This window comes from Gossypium hirsutum, chromosome A01 (genome assembly GCF_007990345.1).
Source record: "Gossypium hirsutum isolate 1008001.06 chromosome A01, Gossypium_hirsutum_v2.1, whole genome shotgun sequence".
Classification (NCBI taxonomy): domain Eukaryota; kingdom Viridiplantae; phylum Streptophyta; class Magnoliopsida; order Malvales; family Malvaceae; genus Gossypium; species Gossypium hirsutum.
This window is the reverse complement of record NC_053424.1, coordinates 109144834-109163891: the sequence shown is the minus strand read 5'-3', so window position 1 is coordinate 109163891 and position 19058 is coordinate 109144834. Positions and strand designations below refer to the sequence as shown.

General features: G+C 34.4%; 2 protein-coding genes across 8 annotated transcripts; both read right to left on the bottom strand.

Annotated features, from left to right (window-relative positions):
* Positions 1–6918: 6918 nt before the first annotated feature.
* On the bottom strand, positions 6919–12906 carry LOC107925342 (uncharacterized). Of its 7 annotated transcripts, none has more exons than XR_005926910.1 (7): positions 12563–12906; positions 10702–11420; positions 10520–10603; positions 10079–10194; positions 9488–9572; positions 8291–9343; positions 6919–7051 (listed from the first exon to the last, which is right to left on the bottom strand). XR_005926910.1 is itself a non-coding variant. In XM_041112746.1 (4 exons), the coding sequence occupies exons 2-4, from the start codon at positions 11402–11404 to the stop codon at positions 10097–10099; spliced, it is 885 nt and encodes a 294-aa protein (XP_040968680.1). In that variant the 5' UTR covers positions 11405–11420; positions 12563–12900; the 3' UTR covers positions 9850–10096. The 7 variants fall into 7 exon arrangements, 2 of the variants coding, with proteins under 2 accessions (XP_040968680.1, XP_016711485.1); XR_005926911.1 differs by lacking the exon at positions 9488–9572 and having other exon boundaries at positions 8291–9235; positions 9306–9343; XR_005926909.1 differs by lacking the exon at positions 9488–9572 and having other exon boundaries at positions 8291–9219; positions 9306–9343; positions 12563–12905.
* A 510-nt stretch (positions 12907–13416) lies between these two features.
* LOC107925452 (ubiquitin domain-containing protein DSK2a) lies at positions 13417–18142 on the bottom strand. The gene is made up of 8 exons (XM_016856141.2): positions 17625–18142; positions 15955–16719; positions 15101–15312; positions 14907–15020; positions 14623–14681; positions 14216–14244; positions 13941–14030; positions 13417–13851 (listed from the first exon to the last, which is right to left on the bottom strand). The coding sequence occupies exons 1-8, from the start codon at positions 17860–17862 to the stop codon at positions 13703–13705; spliced, it is 1656 nt and encodes a 551-aa protein (XP_016711630.2). The 5' UTR covers positions 17863–18142; the 3' UTR covers positions 13417–13702.
* Between the last annotated feature and the right edge of the window lie 916 nt (positions 18143–19058).

The following is a 19058-nucleotide window of genomic DNA, read 5'->3' as shown; positions in this document are numbered from 1 at the left end:
TCAGTAAAAAGAAAAGAGAGAAGAAAATATCAAAGAGACAATGGAGAGTTGAAAGAAGGAAAAATTGTAAAAATGGAGGCTGTGGTGTTTTTGTAGGAGTGAGGGCAGTTACTAAGGTTATGGGACAGGGAAGTTATCAAGTGAGCGGTTTTTTTCAGTTAGGATGTTGGAAACATGGGGTGGTTTACATTTGGGTTATGCTTCAATGCTTTCACCAAGTATAATATGTTACTTGGTGCATACGGTAGACCCTATAATCATGCCACTTTCTTTATTTTAAAAAAAAAAATTATTTATAAAGGAATCAAAAGTATATTTAACACACCTCAAAAATAGCCTAGTGTCACAATTGTATTTAAAAAAAAGTAAATTTAACAAAGATAACTATATTTTAAAAAAAAAAGACAATTATTACCAATGTCTTAATAATCAGATTAATGATCAAACCGTTCAAATCACTAATTTCCAGTTCATGAAACAATATTCCATTCGATTAAGGCTTAGTTTGGATGGGCGGTGTGTTTAGCTCCGGTGAGGTTAAAAACAGCGGTGACGGTGAGATTAGTTACTGTAGCGGTGAGATTGGATATTGTAGCGGTGAGATTAGAAACAGCGGTGGAGTGTGTGTTTGGATTCAAACGCAACTGTAGCGGTGAGGTGAAAATAGAAAATGACTTTTAAGGACATTAGATTAAAAATGATATATAATAGAAGTTTTTAAAATTATTTAACAATTACAAAATTAATAAATGGTTAAAATTATTACAATTATATTTATTTTTAATAATAAATAATTAAAAATGAATTAAAACTAGAGACAAATTCAAAATTTTATTTTATTTAATATTTCAAAATTAATCATATATTTAATTATAGGGGCTCAATTAATTATTGAAAGATTATTGAAATTATTGAGCCTTTAGAAAAATAAAACATTATTGAAAGATAAAATAATAAAGCAACTCTAGAATAAGGGTCTTAATTCATGTTATTTCAAATGTTTGTCATCAGTAACTCAATGCAAGACATTGCTAGCACCAAATAACTTTAAAACTAAAGCCAACCGTTGGCTAGTAACTGAAATAGCCTATGGCCACCATGTAGAACGTGCAATGTCGAGCCTTGAGCTGGTCATCAATGCTAAAGGGAAGAGTTAAGAATCACATCTGTTGGGGTTTTGACAGCAGAGGAAGAAAACAGAAACAAGTAACCCGGATGATGTAAAGATTAACTTCATTACTTGAATAAGCAATATGCAAGAAAACAGAAGCATTTATGTTACAATGAAATATGGCAGTTAACTAATGTATAACTGCTCCCACTAATACATGACTAAAGCCTAGATAGAATTACAAACAAAATGTAGCTGACATACCAGCTATAACATCAAACATAAATCAATAACTACTCCTACTAACTTTAAGTATAAATTACACTGCAACTAAATCAAGTTACAAATGAACAAAATAAAAAAATGCTGCTGCTTATCTGGTTCAGCTTGGATGCTGGTCTGCATGCTGATTTGCTGCTGGTTTCCTGTTGCATTGCAGGCCAAAGTCAATACAACTATGAACTTACAATGAAAAATATAACACCATTTTTCAGAGTAAATTTATGCCAAATGCTAATTGTTTATTGAAAATATTGAACCCTGATGAACACAAAACAGACTTGAATTTAGTAAGATGGCATTAGCATCAGAAATTAATGCACCAATGGTTCTAGCAAAGCAACAAAAAGAAAGCAATGGACCTTTTATAAACTTAAAAGTGATAGAAAGACCATCCACCTGTAAACTAACAAATTAATGAACGTGAAACCAAAAGTGTCCATAGGATACAACACAACGCATTCTGCTCATATCAGACAATGTCTACATGCAAACTGACTACATAAAGCTTGAGGATAAAAATATTGAGATGGATTAGAAATATAACAACCAATAAAGCAGGGTAGCTTGATACGGGGTTGCGCGCGGACCAAGATCGAGTTGCCAAGTCACGGGAAACTCCTACGAAAACCCTAAACAATTAGATCTGAAACGAAACAGAAAATTAAAAGATTAGATTTTTGAATTTTCAGATCTGAAATAAAATCCCCAAAACAGTAAAGAATCAAATAGAGAATAGAAATAAGTGTTAATAAGGAATCTTGAAACCCTAGAAGAGATTGCGATTCTGCCCAATTGAACACCCAGATAGTTTTCCCCAAATTTCGACAATCTAATTTCACCCAAAAAGAGTATGGAAAAACCCTAGAAATTGGGGATTTGTGGGCTGATTCCTTAAGATAGAAAAAGGCTGAAAACACAATAAGAACAGAAAATAGATTAGATAATGATTCAGCACAAGTAGAAATAAAGAAAGAATTGACAGTAAGAAATTAAAAGATAAGTCCTAAGAAGCCTTGAAATCTCGAAAGATCTCACAACTCCCTTCAAACGGCTCTAATCTCCCCTCCAAAGAATATCAATGGCAAGAAGAAGGTTGAAGATGACTCCCACAATCAAAAAGATTGTTAAAACAACTTCTAAAGAAAACTCAAGAGAAAATCCTTGAAGAACTCAAAGAGAATTTTCACTCAAATCAAATCTGAAATTTTCAATGTAATTGTAATGTAATGTAGGGTGGCTGGCCAAGCCATATAAATAGGCCTTTCAAATGTTTTCCTAATTTAATTAGAACACTAAAACTAAAACTAAAAAAAACTCCTAATTATTTTAATATGGAAATTCGGCCAAGGGTCTTTTATTTGGGACTCTTGGACTGAATATAAAAATTTAAACTAAATAAAATAAATAAATAAATAAATAAAAATAAAACTTTACAACTTGGGCCACTTTGACAATTTGGCCTGATTTTCAACTAAGTATGGGTGGATTTCTTGATTGGGCTTGGAATCTTCTTATTGGGCCTTGCCCTCAAGAATTTGGGCTTTTGTGACTCGTATCATTCCCCCCTTCCTCAAAAAGATTCGTCCTCGAATCTGAAAAATCAAATGAACTCGACTTTCCTCTATCGAACGGGAGTAATGGCAATTGAGTCCACTAAAAAGAATAGCCATGAAATAGTAAATAGCAACACAAATAAGCTTGTAGTCCAATTATAAGCATAATAGAACAGGTATAACGCATGTGAATGGACAGATTCAGATTACCATGCAAACAATCTAATTTACTCACCACTGCCTCGTCAAATATTTGAAACAAAGATGGACATGTTTTAAGGCATTCAGTCGTCTCACATTGTTCCCACAAACCATGAATAAATTGCGAGTAATAAATCAAATGGTAAACATAATCGTCACAAGTAGGTATTTGAAAAGATTCACATGGTTCACAGAGTTGCATAATCATACCATGCATTAATCGACGGGCTATAGATTCACTCACACATGCATTATCAAAAACAAGAATCTTTTTACCAACCATCAAAACAGATAGATCATCAATAAATAAAATAGGACAGTCAAGCACGTTTCGATCTAAGTGTTCATCAACACGATCTTTATCACTATCCGAGGAGTACAAAAGTGTTTCAAAGGTTTCAAGCATCTTACCTCGATAAGCAGAAGAATAAGGGTCGATTTTACCTTTTTCATTTAAAACAAACCTTCGCTCATCGGGGGCATAGTGTAGTTGAATCTCCGTTGTTGAGTTAACCTTATTCTCCAAAACAGATTTGGACAAATTCGAGGATTTTACACAAGGTAAATCAAGAGAATAACAAATCACGCTTCTTTTCGTAATGACTTTATCAACCACAATCGAAGAGTAACAATTAATCGCATCAAAATGAGGGGATCTTTTAAGAACTAAGTCACCAAAAGTTTTATCAATAATTTTCAAATCTGCAATGGACTCGGTTTCTAAAATTTCCTTACCTCGCTTACCTTCGGGATCATGTAGTGTGATTTCATCTTTGCCTAAGTTGATCGTATGAAAGCGTCTTTCATTTGAGAGGTATTGAAGTTGAAAGTTATCTTTCGATCTTTCAGGAACCTGAAAAGTAGCAACACAAGAAAAATTCATATCTTGGTTAGTGGAAACATTCCTCACTAGCCTTTCCTCGTCTCTTTCTTTTGTTTCTTTTTCTAACTCATTTTCTCTTCTTTCTTCAACTTCTTTTTCAAATTTCTTTTCTGTTTCACATTCCTTTTCACTCTCAATCTCTTTTTGCTCTTTTTCATTCTTTTTTTCTTTTTCCTCACTTGTTTTAACAGAATTTCTCAGTTTGATTTGGTCCTCATGGATTTGTTCCGGAGTGAGCGGCACTAAGGTAAGTTTCTTTCCTTGATGCTTGAAGGAATACCTATTGGTACGACCATCGTGAGTGACTTTTCGATCCAGTTGCCATGGTTCTCCTAGCAATAAATGGCAGGCTTGAATAGGTACTACATCGCACACGACTTCGTCTTGATATTTACCGATAGAAAAGGCGATGCGCACTTGTTGAGTGACCTTAAATTGGCTTTCGTTGCTAAGCCCTTGTAGTTGATAAGGTCGTGGATGCTTGGTAGTGGTTAAGCAAAGCTTTTCCACCATCGTCGTGCTGGCTATGTTCGAGCAACTTTCACCATCAATAATAACTCTACAAAGCTTACCTTGTACGTGGCAGCGAGTATGAAAGAGATGTTCTCGTTGCTGCTCGCTCTTTGGTTTTTCCAAAGATGATTGTCCATGATCATGACAATCATCATCCATTCTAGGGACACGTTTAGGGTTGCACCTATGGGGCTGGTTATCCCTATCTTCCTTAATTGGATCTCGATATTGATGTTTTTGATTCACTCGTACCTCATTTAAAGTAGTATTCAATGCTTGAAGTGTAGCATTTAATTGTGTGATTGCAGCAGTATGTCTGTCTAACTGTTGTTGGACTTTCATAAGTGCATCATTATTATCACCTTTAGACATCTTCAAAACCTGTAAAAAATAAACACTCAACACTCAAAAATAAAAGTTAGCAAACCTCACCATTAATCACTCAAAAAGAAAAATCAAATTCTCAATGAGGTCGAATTCAATCTTGTGAGTTCTTTATCAGAGTTTATATCAACCAATTAGAGAGTGTGAACCAAACTACCAAAGAATCCTAATTTGCACTAGGATGCCAAAAACTGACGAGACACCAAGTGATTCGTGTTGCACCGAGGAAGGATTGTGCACACGTTTAAATCCTACTAACACAAGAAACAAGAAGGTGTTAGATATTTTAAAAGGATAATAAAAAGCAAACAAATGAAAACCTACAGCTAAGAATCAATAAAAATTGCTGAAAACAGAAAACCCGAAAAACTGTGGAGTAACTTGACAACTTCGTTCGAGGTGTTCCCGATCTCAAAAAATCACAAAATTAAATCTCGAATGTCCTTAAATATTTAATTTTTGATCTGGAAAGTTTGGGCACCAAACTCAACCCGCTGAATTTTTTTTAAATTTTTATTGGATTTCGTCTTTTTTTCGATTTTTTGACTTTTTTGACTGATTTTTTTGCAGGAATAAATTTTTATATTCAATCACAGTGCCACAAATATGTATATAAAATTTCAGATCAATTTGACAACGTTTACCCACTCAAATAAAATTTTTTTGAAAGATTTTTCTGGGTAAAACTGCTGTTTTTGCTTTAAAATATTGAGATCAGTTTAGAAATCAACCAAGAACACCCAAAACGCCCAAAATCTGATACCAAATGATACGGGGTTGCGCGCGGACCAAGATCGAGTTGCCAAGTCACGGGAAACTCCTACGAAAACCCTAAACAATTAGATCTGAAACGAAACAGAAAATTAAAAGATTAGATTTTTGAATTTTCAGATCTGAAATAAAATCCCCAAAACAGTAAAGAATCAAATAGAGAATAGAAATAAGTGTTAATAAGGAATCTTGAAACCCTAGAAGAGATTGCGATTCTGCCCAATTGAACACCCAGATAGTTTTCCCCAAATTTCGACAATCTAATTTCACCCAAAAAGAGTATGGAAAAACCCTAGAAATTGGGGATTTGTGGGCTGATTCCTTAAGATAGAAAAAGGCTGAAAACACAATAAGAACAGAAAATAGATTAGATAATGATTCAGCACAAGTAGAAATAAAGAAAGAATTGACAGTAAGAAATTAAAAGATAAGTCCTAAGAAGCCTTAAAATCTCGAAAGATCTCACAACTCCCTTCAAACGGCTCTAATCTCCCCTCCAAAGAATATCAATGGCAAGAAGAAGGTTGAAGATGACTCCCACAATCAAAAAGATTGTTAAAACAACTTCTAAAGAAAACTCAAGAGAAAATCCTTGAAGAACTCAAAGAGAATTTTCACTCAAATCAAATCTGAAATTTTCAATGTAATTGTAATGTAATGTAGGGTGGCTGGCCAAGCCATATAAATAGGCCTTTCAAATGTTTTCCTAATTTAATTAGAACACTAAAACTAAAACTAAAAAAACTCCTAATTATTTTAATATGGAAATTCGGCCAAGGGTCTTTTATTTGGGACTCTTGGACTGAATATAAAAATTTAAACTAAATAAAATAAATAAATAAATAAATAAAAATAAAACTTTACAACTTGGGCCACTTTGACAATTTGGCCTGATTTTCAACTAAGTATGGGTGGATTTCTTGATTGGGCTTGGAATCTTCTTATTGGGCCTTGCCCTCAAGAATTTGGGCTTTTGTGACTCGTATCATAGCTGGTATTAAAATTGCAGAAAGTTGACAACCTCTGCAGTGAGAGAAACAGGAGCATATCGACGAAGTTGCTTTTGTAGTATTAGACTGCGTGCTTCATTGTTCTCTTTGTACCTTTAAGCAAGTATTTGAACCGTTAACCACAACATGAAATGTCAACATGAATATAACATTTAGATGAATTTGACAATTATTTTGTTCAACAACATGGTCGTAGTTACTCAGCTTACCTTTTTGTAATTATATCAAAGAGAAGACCATATTGTTTATTTACATCATAAGGAACATATTTAGGATCTGCTTCAGCTAGGTGACTTCTATATTCCCCAAAAGAAATGTATTTTACATCAGAGACTTCGGTATCCTATCATAAAAAAAAAGCTAATAAAAAACATTCACATTTTCAGGTAGTTTTGTAGCGGGACAAATCACTTATCAGTATTCCCTGTTTACCATTCACCATTCACATTTTCAAAGCATGACTTTCATATATAATTGTAAAGAAAATGTATAATGAACTATTCATTAAGCAGCAGGCACCATCAACAGCCTTAAATTCTGAGACTAAAACCAACTTAAAAAGAGGACAATCATGGTAAAGATGGAAGTTTAGAAGGATGAATCTCATCCATAGAATGAAGACCTGAGAGCTATATTGATATACTTCAGAATAGGGATTCTGCAGCAAATCCATGCAAGCCTATTAGGTTCAAAAACAAACCATAAAAAATGGATTTTCTAAACAAATAAATGTGATCAAACATTATAGACTTTTAGGCTTCTCATTTGTCTTTGTGCAAGATGTTTCTCTTTCAAAAAAACCCCTTAAAAGAGGCACCAAAAGTTGAATTGCACTTACTCTTTGGCAGTCCAATATTTTTTGGAAAATTTTAGAGAGAGAAAGAGACAGACTTGTTCAACTTGTTTCCATAAATTCATCACTGACAGTGACATTTTTCTTTCAGTGCTCGATTTAGATCAAAAAGGGAACTTCCAATCAAATAAGAGTAAAAAGCTTACAACATGAAAACAGACTGAAATACAACCAAGAGTGGAAGGGCTTAAGATCTAGAGTTGAATTCCACTTGTTCATTCAGTACAAGCAATGTTTAAACTTGAGATGATAAACCATACCTACACCAGATGTTTCACTGTAGTCAACTTTGTCACTACTGTAGACAGGTTTGGAATATCAAGAAAAGTAATCCATACTCCACCAGAAAACCAGTAGAAAACAAAATCCATGAAATTTTGAATGATAATTCCGACTGTTATTGGCTATTGTTCATCTCAACAATTTTTGGACAAAAAAGTACTTTGATATGGAAAACAAATATAGAATTTTGCATATTTAAAAGGTTTCTTGGCCATCTAGAAACCACTAGGTTTACCATCAGTTAGGAAACTATCAATTAGATATTTAAAAGAAATGTATTAACCAAATCTAGCAAGTATATAAAACAACAAAAAGTAGCAATGATAAACAAGAACATGGGGAGAATATATGTGCACGGCACACATAGAAAGATTAAAGACCGAACAGTTTTTCAAATGCCCTATGAAAGAAGCAGCACTGAAGACTTGTGAAATTGGATTCACTTACTGTGCTGTTATTAGCGATGAGTCACCAGCAGATATATGGCCAGCACTGGAGATATCCCACAACCCTGGCCACGAGTCCTTGCAGTCTGCACGTTTTTGGAGAAGTAATTCTTGTGTGCTCTCAGTAAAAATCCAGACATGGACTGCTTTATGGTAATCCCCATCTCGATGGACATCTCCCCTGCAAAGAGATCACAATGAGTTACATACCAAGAAACTACCATTATAGAGAAATGCCAGTACAGAAATCATAAGCAACCTCTAACACACAATAATACTCAAAATGAAATATTTTATATCAAATGTATGCCTCCCTAGCTCTAGCTTGCAAGTTTTCCATTCCCAGTTCCAATTTCAAGGACCATAAGCAGCCTCCCCCCAACTCACACACACACTTGAAAACTTTCAGTTCTATAATCCAGATTGAGTACCAAAAAAATTTAGCAAAAAAATTAAGGGTTCATTGAAAGAAATTACAAACCAAATCAACAAATGAAGCTATTACTACCAATTTCAAGGAACCAGCTTAACTAATCTCAAAGGTTCTATCAAACCCAATTTACAGAAGCTGCAAATAACAAGTATAGCTTAAATTAAATTGTCCTATAATTTTCCAATTTGATAACTGCAAAAACATGTTTTCTGCTAAGAGTAAGCAACAGGCAGTATAGAAAATAAATAAAAGAGCCGGTTGTAAAGTAATCCTTTATGTTGAAAGATCAAAAACAGATAATCCAGAAATTGACAAGAATGAAGGGACGTGCCTGGGCTTGGAACCGCCAATTTTTTTACCGATTTTTTTACCAATTTTAGTGAGAACGTCGAGATACTCTACTTGTTCAACGTAAGGCTCTGCCATTGTTTCTTTCGGTGAATCGGACTTTGTCTTCGTTGACAAATTTGGTAAATTGCGTGCTTCTTTATTTATAGCTGAAGACAGAATATGCTGAGAAGAGAAGATGAAGAACGGAAGAAGAAAAAGGAATGAAGAACGGATGAAGGAGAAGAAGCCTTACCTGGATGAAGGAGGAACCGGAAGAGGTCTTTGACCAAACTGATTTGCAACCCAAGGGGAAGGGGAAAGGGAAGGGGAAAGGGGAGAAGAAGGGTAACCAAACATCAGAAAAGCTTGAAGAATGCAACTGAAGAATGAGTAAAAGAGGAAAAGAAAAAGCAATTGAAGTTGAGAAATTTTTACTGGAACAAAAGGCTCCAGTCTGAAATTAAGGCTCCAGTGAGGTGAAATACATTTTCAACGCACTGAAGAGTGCTTTCCAAACAACCTGGCGTTTGCTAGCATTTCAGTTGCAATTTTTTTTAGCCTAAAAAAGATAACATACTGAGATCCAGTTGCATCCAAAGGGGCCCTAAGTAAAAAATGGTATAACTAACGGTCAAGGTTCTATGAAAACATTTAACAAGAAGTTTATTCTGTTTCCTGAAAAATAATTTTCGAAAAACATATATCCACTTTGTATTTAGCCAAACCCCATATAGTTAAATCTCAGAAGTAAATAGAAAAGAAGCCAATTTAGCAGGAAGGGCTGACTAGGACAAATATGAGAAAAAAAGGATCATTTCACTACAATATGACAGTACAGTTTGAATTTGATACTTTCCAGCATTTTTTCTAAGAAAAATACACAGATGGATAATCCAAGGTGAAACCCACAGATTAACATAGTCACCCCAGAGTGACCACTGCAGGAAAAAAACTAGGATGAACGAAGAACCAATCACGAGTGCAGCCACTTTCTATGGACCGGTTACAACTTACTACACTGACTACCTTGCACTTGATGCCTTTTCATTTGTATGACTGATCTGGTTGAGTGGAGGGTGCTTTAACCATCTTCATAGTTCTTCCCATGACATTTAAAATGCTGACACGCTGCAACTCTTTTGCTGGGAAAAGAAGATCAGATTATATCAGATCCACGATGCACAGATGCAGTCATAGGTGCTAAAGGATCAACCAAAGGAAACAGATGGCACCATAAGAATGCCACTAATAACAAAGATTGTGGACATCAAACCACGTCCAGTTACAATATGCTGTCTTGGAAATAACCAATTAATTGCAAAGGTGGTATGTTATAAATATGGTATACATTTGACCTCCTAAAAACTGAATCTTTTTATATCTATACATCCGTCTATACATACTTAAATGCCACCTTTCCGCCCAAAGCCCAAACTACAAACCAAAAAAGAAAGACAGATAAATTACCTTCCTCCAGTGAGAGCTGAATTGATCTTTTTTCCAGCTCAATAGCATGTCTGCTGAGTTCAACTGCAGAAAGACATCGAAGCACTGACAAGATAACATGAATAAATTGTAAATCAGTATTGTAAGAATTTTATAACTGGAAAAGCAGTTTATCGGAAGACTGATTCATCACATGGACATACTCTGGATATAATCCTCTTGATCGGATTGGTCCAACTTTTTCAGTAGCATCTGCAATTGATAATATCGCTCTTCCCAGTGAAGTTTCCTAATTCCTTTCAGGCTATCCAACAAAGGAGAAGCAGTAACAACTGGATGTTGACTGGATTCTGAGTGTGTTAATTTCATAGCAGACTTTCCAGGAGGTAAAGGTACGGAAGGTTTGGAAGATGAACTTGTCAGTGATGCCATTGGTAGTGGTGCAAGAGCTGGAAAACAAGGAACTCTCAACTCCTTTATTTGGGATTTTAGTTTGTTACTTTCCTCCAGTTGTCTAACTTGCCTCATTTGTTGGCAATTACTTGTGCTGGTATAGTCAAAAACACTGCTTTTGCCTAATTCTGCTTCGCATTTTCTCCGGACATAGACAAGGTGCCCATTTGCAGCACAACTGCTTGGAGATTGGCATTGCGAGGGGCTCACAGGACATTCAGGGGATGGTCTCTTAGTTCCAGAAACCTTGATAGGATCAATACCAGGACCTCTATCTTTAGGAAATGGAGAGCTCCCTGCAGAGTTCGGCACAATTCTATTTTCGTTCTGGAGGTCTCTCAATGGTGTCTTCTTTGCACCAGCTGGAGGTTGCTTATCACAGATGGGTGAGTTATTCTCTGGGTTCAGCATTCCATATTCACTGAATTTAGGGTCTACCGTTTGTTGAACCATCTGATGATGTTTGATTCTGGTGAGACCATGGTCATCATAAAAGACCCAATTTAAAACTAACCACTCAGTTCTTGAACTAAAGAAAGAAAAACAGCTTTTTGGAGACATAACGTCTGCAACCTGAATGACTAAATATACCTTTTATGCAATCTATTACATATGCTTACCATAAATAACCAGTAGAGCTCAGATTGGGCTTAAAGTGGAAAAAACAATTAAGTCAAACGAAGCAAATTCCAAAGCTATGATCAGTCCCCAGTAACAGATCAGAAAATTGACCATGCACATAGAAGAAAATCAAGCAGGCCGTGGCATCATAACTTGGACAAGAAAGGCAATACAGTAGACAGTATGAAACTAAATGGATGTTTTATCTGATTATGAAAATCTGAACTTAATTACCAGTACATCTTCTAACTATTAACAACAACCATAGACAACGAACGTATCGGTACTTGGGCTGTAACTTGAAACCAAATTAAAAATGGAACTTGTATCATTTGAGAATAAAGTTTATACTAAAATGCATTTGAAATTGAATCCTCATGTTTAAGATCAATATTTTTTTCAATTCCAAACAAAGCATGACTGTAGGTTCCCAAGGAGCTCCATTGCATCCTCCACGCATTTAGGTTTAACTTTCTTTTCACAGCAATAAGAAACAGACTTCGCATACCAAGATGTGACAGTGGTACAATTAATTTATTGCCAGTGACATTGAACGAAGAATATTTTGAATAATAAATTGTAGAATTGTGGATTACATCAACCAAAAGCAGAAACTAACTGGAAAAAACAGAAAGAATCAAAGGTGGAGACAAACATATGCAGACTAACAACACCATTCTTTCAATTTCTCTTTGATTCTATAAACAGAAACACATTACAGACTGCAAAATTCTAAAGCCCCAGTAACCTAGGAATTACATTCAACACAAATAAATAAAAAATGTTGGCACATAGGATTTGTAAAATGCATTGAAATTTGAAAGAATACTACCCATTGAATCAAAATGCGGAAATTTGAACAAAAATCGAAATATTTATACAACTAAGAAGGTTGATCAAATTCTACAAACTCAAAATTACCAAACAAAATTAAAACAAGAGAGATATGAAGAAAATCTAGAAATAAAACAAAGTCGGAAAGACAGTTACCTTAGCTCATCGAAAACACGGAGGAGCGAAAGTGAGAATGAAAGATAGGTTTCAAAAGTAAGGAACTTTGCCTCTAAACTGGGTAGTTCAATTTACCGTTTAGTCCTCTTCACTTTTCTTTATTTTCTAGTTTATCTAACGAGTCTTGGGAAATTTCCAATGTGACGCCCTAATCTTTGGAGTATTTCTGAAAGTTCCCCAAAACTTTATAGCAATTGTTTATATCACTCTTAATCTCAAATCAATACTACAAAATTATTGGATTTGTTTCTCAAAAGCAAACACTACATTTCTTCAATAGGAGTGGACGGATTGGCGCGCATTTTTATGGACTTAAATGCAACTTCAATAAGTTCAAGCTAAAAGTTTAAATCGTCAAATAAACGTTTCCTAGTTTAAATTCGATAGCTTAATCACTTTAATTAAAAATTCAAAATATATTTAAAATTTAAGAATAATTATATTTACAAAAATTAAAGACAAAAACAACCAAAAAAATTTCAATTTTTTTTTGTTAAAAATAAAATAATTTCTGGCTTTTTTGGTTTTCAACTTTTGATTTTTACCGACTTCTAATTCAACCCAGTCCAATTCTAACAATATTATATAATTATTGCTTCTTATCAAGAATCTTAAAAATCGCACTTATCAAAAATATTTCACCATTAAAACTCTAAAAAGAAAAACTTTACCATCAATCTATTAATTAGTCAAAGGTAAAAATTTTAATTATTATGTCCATGTAAGTGCCACTTATCAATCCACGTCCCTTTATATACACAGGACATGACACACTAACATACATGCAACTCACAGTTCATCGACTCCGTAGAATCGAACAGCAACAGAGTGCATGAATTGAAGATGCTGGAACCATCCTTTTAAAGTTCTCAAAATTAATCCAATGTGTGTATGTACACAGCCAAGTGCGTGGGCAAAAGATGGAATGATCCAAGAATACGCATAAGCCTATATATCAAGTTCTCTGGGTACATCATCCTGTTTACCACGTCATTAAACAGTAAACGTGTGCCCAAAAAAGGAATCAGCATAATCTGTGGTTTTGCTAAGTCAGCAGGCCGAATCAACTAATCTTACATCACAGTTCTTGTTCAAATTTAAAAGCATTATCTTGAGGAATTACTGCCCCGGGTTACCTAGAAGTCTCTCAACCGCCGCATGGACATTTCCAGCAGTAGCACGTAGTGCTCTGATATTCTCTACCGTATCGTAAAAACCCATTTCTTGTAATTGTGATAATTGTGTAGCGTAGAGTTCTTCTGGGGGAACTGGAAAAGAATGAAGATAAAATTAGTAGCGGCTCATAAGTGTAGCAACTCTGATTCATAAAGACGCAGAAACATATAAGAATGCTAACCATCAGGTTGGTTGGGAACACTCAGGCTACCAGCACCTAGACCACCAAACATATTCATTAACGACTCCAGACCAGCAGTACCTGGAGCTCCTGAAAATGCAATTAAACCGAATGAATGTGTAAAACATAAAGATATATGAAAGAAGAGCTGGTAACGGAACGTGGCAAAGGAAACTAGAGAGAGCCCTTGATGGTTCAAGGAAGTACTCTTTGTGCCCTTTGTATAGAAAATTTATAACTACAGTTTGGAGACTTTTTTTTTTTTTTTTTCGTACCTGTAGTACCACCAGTCTCTGATGAATCCCTGCAAGAAAGCCAAGAAGTTGTAATCATTGAAGCGTGAATCATAAAAGGCACATTAAAACCTATGAAGCTAAAAATATGCCAAGATTAATCATCTTAGGGCCAAATTACCATATAAAAAACAGAGAGAGCTTAGAGAGCTTCATTCTATTTTGAAATCCCTCAAAGGGCCCAATTTAAAACAATATTTCAGAAATAATTATCTAATACTGTTGAATAGGGTACAAGATATCTACAGTTATCTAAAAAACAGACATATAAATCACTTAAGAACACAAGTCTGATATGCATGTATTGTACTTAGGACAACCTCAAAATGCAAAAAGGCAATTGATGCTTTTGTTACCAATGGAATAGATGGAGGTGTACTATCACTTACCGGGTAGTTTGTTGTTGATTGAGCTGGGATAGAAGTGATTGCTGTAAACCTAGCATTTGCTGCAAGAAATAAAAGAAAACAAGGGAAAGGTAGGAGACTTAATGTCAAAATAGTGCTTGTAAACAAAAATCTGATACTATCCAGTATGGCAGCCTTAACATGCCTAGAAGACCATGTGAGCTAGATGACCTTATAGAAAAGAAAGATTCAAAACCATTAAGTCATGTAAGAACTAAGCATTTATTACGAGAGAGCTCAGAAATGCCTAACAGCATAGAATATACCTGCATTGTCTCGGGTGAAAACATCTGATGAAGTACTTCTGGGTTTTGCATCATTTCTCTCAATTGAGGATTCAAATCAAACATTCCGCGTAGTTGCGGGTTGAGATTCATAATCTAAAAGTAAAAACAGACTCTTAACAAGATGGACCAAACCAAAATGAGAATCTCTTAACCTAAGTGATTCTTGAAAGTACCTGATTCATATATTGGGGATTAGACACTATGCTCTGCATCATCTGTGATAGAGCTGGATTTTGCAACAATTGAGTCAACTGAGAAGCATCTGGCATTCCATTCATCATGGGTGGTACATCCGGAAGTCCAAGGCCTCCCAGACCAACAAGACCTGGTGCCCTAGCATCTCCAGCAGGATTTGACCTTGCAGTAGCATTGGTCTGGGTGCCCCCTGAGAATTTGTAACATAAAAATTTTCAGTATTTTTAGTACATATTTTCAACAGTAGTAAAATGCATTTAAAGAAGACAAAGATTTAGATTTCTGCTTCACCATACATTATCCATGCTGCAATTGTTGTAAAACAGTGACGGATAAATCAACTGAAATTACAATAAAAATTTTTTCTTCTTCCTAAGTATAACGGAATCCCATTAATATTGGAAAACTTCAAAACAAAAGATTAAAGTAATTCAAAGTCAAGCAAATATGGACAGCAACATAAATATTAGACGAGTTTCAAACAAATCATAAATCCCACAACCAAATAAACTTAGTATAACATCCATTTTAAACGATTCATATATTCTAGTTCAGTCAGATGTATTAGTTTCATGCACCATCTGTGGTAAAATATTATAGGATACATCACTTTAGCTAACTGTTCAAAATTTTCCAAACCATTAGCTTTCAGGATTATGCTTCTTTACATATTCTTTTTCTAGCCGGCCAGTAGCATTTTTATTTCTACTCAGCCTTTTCTCTCTACCATAGGATTGTATGTGCATATAATAAAAAAAATGTGCACATTGGACCACAGAGTATGGCTATTCAGAAAAGATGCTTTAATGAAGTAAAGAATGCCGAAACTTACCACCACCAACAGTGTTTCCCCAAGGATTAGGAAGAGGATTTGTGTTTGGGGAAGTTTGTCCATGAGTGGTTTCAGAACCATTTGTAGAAGTGTTGTTAGGTGAACCCCTAGCTTGAGAATCACCTAGATTGCCCAATAGAGCAGCAAATGGGTTTGAGCTCGGACTATTTCCATTATTTCCAGCCATAGTTGTAGCATTCATAAATGGTTCCTGAACATTTTCATACATACGCCTAAGCATGTTAAAACCCTCGGGAGAGGATTCAATATTACTCATAGCCCTGTCAGTGTTCCGCATCATTTCACGCATGAGCTCAGGGTTCCTTGCAGCTTCTAACGTCTGCCGAAGAATACTAGGATCATTAAGTATATGCCCAAGCTCCGGGTTTTGATCAATAATCTCACGCATTTGGGGATTGCTCGCAATCAAACTACGCATTAACTCTGGGTTATTCATCAAACTTTGAATAGCAGGTGTATTCATTAGTTCGCTCATCATGTTTGGATTTTGAGTTAGTTGTTGCTGTACTTGCTCAAATTCAGGAAGTCCAGACCCAAACAGACCCAAACCTCCATTGCCACCAAGTGCATTAAGTCCAGGGAAAGATGATGCTCCCAGACCAGCACCCTCATTAGAACCAACACCCCGTGTGACCCCTGGAGTAGAATTAGGAGTTGCAGTATTTGTGGTAGCTGCAGGAGGAGGTATAGATGAAGATGGGGCAAAACTACGAACCATGTGGACGGTATGATCAGCTTGCAAACCTTCAATAAGGGTGAAAAGAGTGAAATGGTCGAGCAATCATTAAGGATTATGTGCAATATCTGGGTGTACAAGTTACAAAGTTACTTCCAACCCTCATATGAAATAGATTTATCTTCTAAAGTAATCATTACATAGGCATAATTTATTATTTTCAGGTGTTAAGGCATCATGATATAGATTAATGAGCCATCAAATATATAACAATGTATTATTAAGTTATCAAATACAGCTATTTCAACTAATCATTTTTGGGTTCAGACCTCATAAAAATTTTATGTATAAAGCAAGGGAATATTCAATGTAACCTAGAGTTTATGTGCTTGGATAAAAGAAACAAGGGCTTAGCAAGCACATGCACAGCATAATTCTCGTCCCCTGTTTAAAGAGCTTCTTATGTCAAATGCTAAAATTACTTGATAGTTTCCCAACCTCCTTCAGCTAGGAAGCAAAACCAGCATAACTCATCAACCAAAAAAAACTATATCATCAGTTCTCAGATGACTCGCAAATCAAAGGTAGTATTAATTGCTTAAGCTTACAAATTCTAATTCTTCGGATTACATGGATATAGTGATCCAACAGAAAACATCTGTGATCATGTCACAATCTTCAGTGACTCCTGAATAGAAAATGAAATACATGGCCATCTAAATCAGATCAAAAACAGCTCAACAAAACAATGCCAACCCATCAAAATTTGCATTTTCTCAGAGTAATAATTTCGTAAAATAAGCATTTCATTTTTACTGATACTTTCAAAACTTACAATTCAGTACTTCTTACAAGTTTCACCATTTTGAATTATTTCTATTATATTTCTATCGATATAAGAAATACCGAAAAATAAAAAACCAACCTATATTATAAAAAAGGGGGAAAAAATCTAAAGGCGGTTAGAACTTACCATAACTTTGAAGGGTTTGGTCGTCCTTCAAGACTCGGCCTTTATAAATCAAACGTTGCTGATCAGCTGGGACATCGCAATTCTGAGCCAAAAGAGATTTGAAAACTCCAACGGTTGATTCGAGGCTGGTCCTCACCGTAAATTTTGTACCATTTGAGCAGCGGATGTTAACCAGCACTCCCTCATCTTCTCCACTGGTACCGAGTCGTGACTCACTCGAATCGCCTTCCCCACCCATAGCCTCCCTTTCTCAGATCGACAACCCTAGAAATTTGGATAAATACGAAAAAAAAAAAGAAATTCCTTTCGCTTTCCTTCTGTATAACTTTGTATTTCCCTTATTTAGAGAATTAAAAGTATATTTAAAAAATAAATGAGATATCAAAGTATTTGGTTTATTTTATAAAAATAAGATGAAAAAAGAAAAAAGAGATTTTTAATTTTAGGCTTGAAGAAAAATGGGATTCCAATTTGCAAGTTTCGCACCAACAACGTTATGTTTGGGGTTATACTCCCATTATCTTTTTTTATCTTATCTTTATATATTACAAACAACAATTTAATTTAATTTTTAAAATAGATTTTAAATTTATTAACATGATAAAACTTCAAGGTTTGATCTTTAATAAAAGATATTTTATTTTATTATTTTATTTTATTTTATTAAAATCAAAAAATTAATAAATTTACAATGAATTGATTTCCACATATTAAATATAATAAATACATACATATATACATCATGTATTTTCTTTTGTACTGCTCACTTTACTTTGTTAATATTAATGCTTGGCTTGTTAGGTGTCTGTTTTGATGGTACCTTGGTAGGCCAAAATGTGTCTATTTTCCCCTCTATTTATTGTTTCCTGTTTTACCATAGTATGTAAAGCCCTTTTTTTTATTATTGTCGGGATTAGACATGATGATTGATGTGAAATTTTTACTTTTGACTTGAAAAATATTCTTAAAATTCTGTTCAAGTTTAATTTAGATTGAAAATGTTAAATCTAAACTCCACCCGCTTGTATTATTATTTTTATATAAATAATAATATATTATATATACTAAAAATATTAAAATAAATATTTTTCAACAAATTAAAAATATATTAAGAAAATTTTATAGTTAAATAACATTAAGTTATAATTAACAAGTAAATGTCTCTAAAATAGTAGCAAAATTAACAATAAAATAAAAATTATATAATATCTAAATAATAACAACAAAATAGTAACAATATAATAGTAAAATGACAACAAAACAATAATAAAATTGCAGCAGAAAGAAATCTTAGGATTATTCAAGCTAATGTTGGGCCAAAACATCCTACCCGAGACCCAATTAGTATTATTTTTTGTCTAAACTCATTTATTGAGTCTATATTTTTTGTTCAAATATTCTCATTTTTCAAGCAGACCTTCGAGCACATGATTA

What these genes read in the sequence shown, in the direction of transcription:
- LOC107925342 (XM_041112746.1), bottom strand. Translation starts at nt 11,404, where the DNA reads ATGGTTCAACAAACGGTAGACCCTAAATTCAGTGAATATGGAATGCTG. An exon ending in TCAAGAGGATTATATCCAGA is followed by an intron (nt 10,604 to 10,701) that starts GTATGTCCATGT and finishes TTATCTTGTCAG; the next exon opens with TGCTTCGATGTCTTTCTGCA. An exon ending in TCAGCTCTCACTGGAGGAAG is followed by an intron (nt 10,195 to 10,519) that starts GTAATTTATCTG and finishes TTCTTTTCCCAG; the next exon opens with CAAAAGAGTTGCAGCGTGTC.
- LOC107925452 (XM_016856141.2), bottom strand. Translation starts at nt 17,862, where the DNA reads ATGGGTGGGGAAGGCGATTCGAGTGAGTCACGACTCGGTACCAGTGGA. An exon ending in GGGAAACACTGTTGGTGGTG is followed by an intron (nt 15,313 to 15,954) that starts GTAAGTTTCGGC and finishes ACAAATTCTCAG; the next exon opens with GGGGCACCCAGACCAATGCT. An exon ending in TTTCACCCGAGACAATGCAG is followed by an intron (nt 14,682 to 14,906) that starts GTATATTCTATG and finishes TATTTCTTGCAG; the next exon opens with CAAATGCTAGGTTTACAGCA.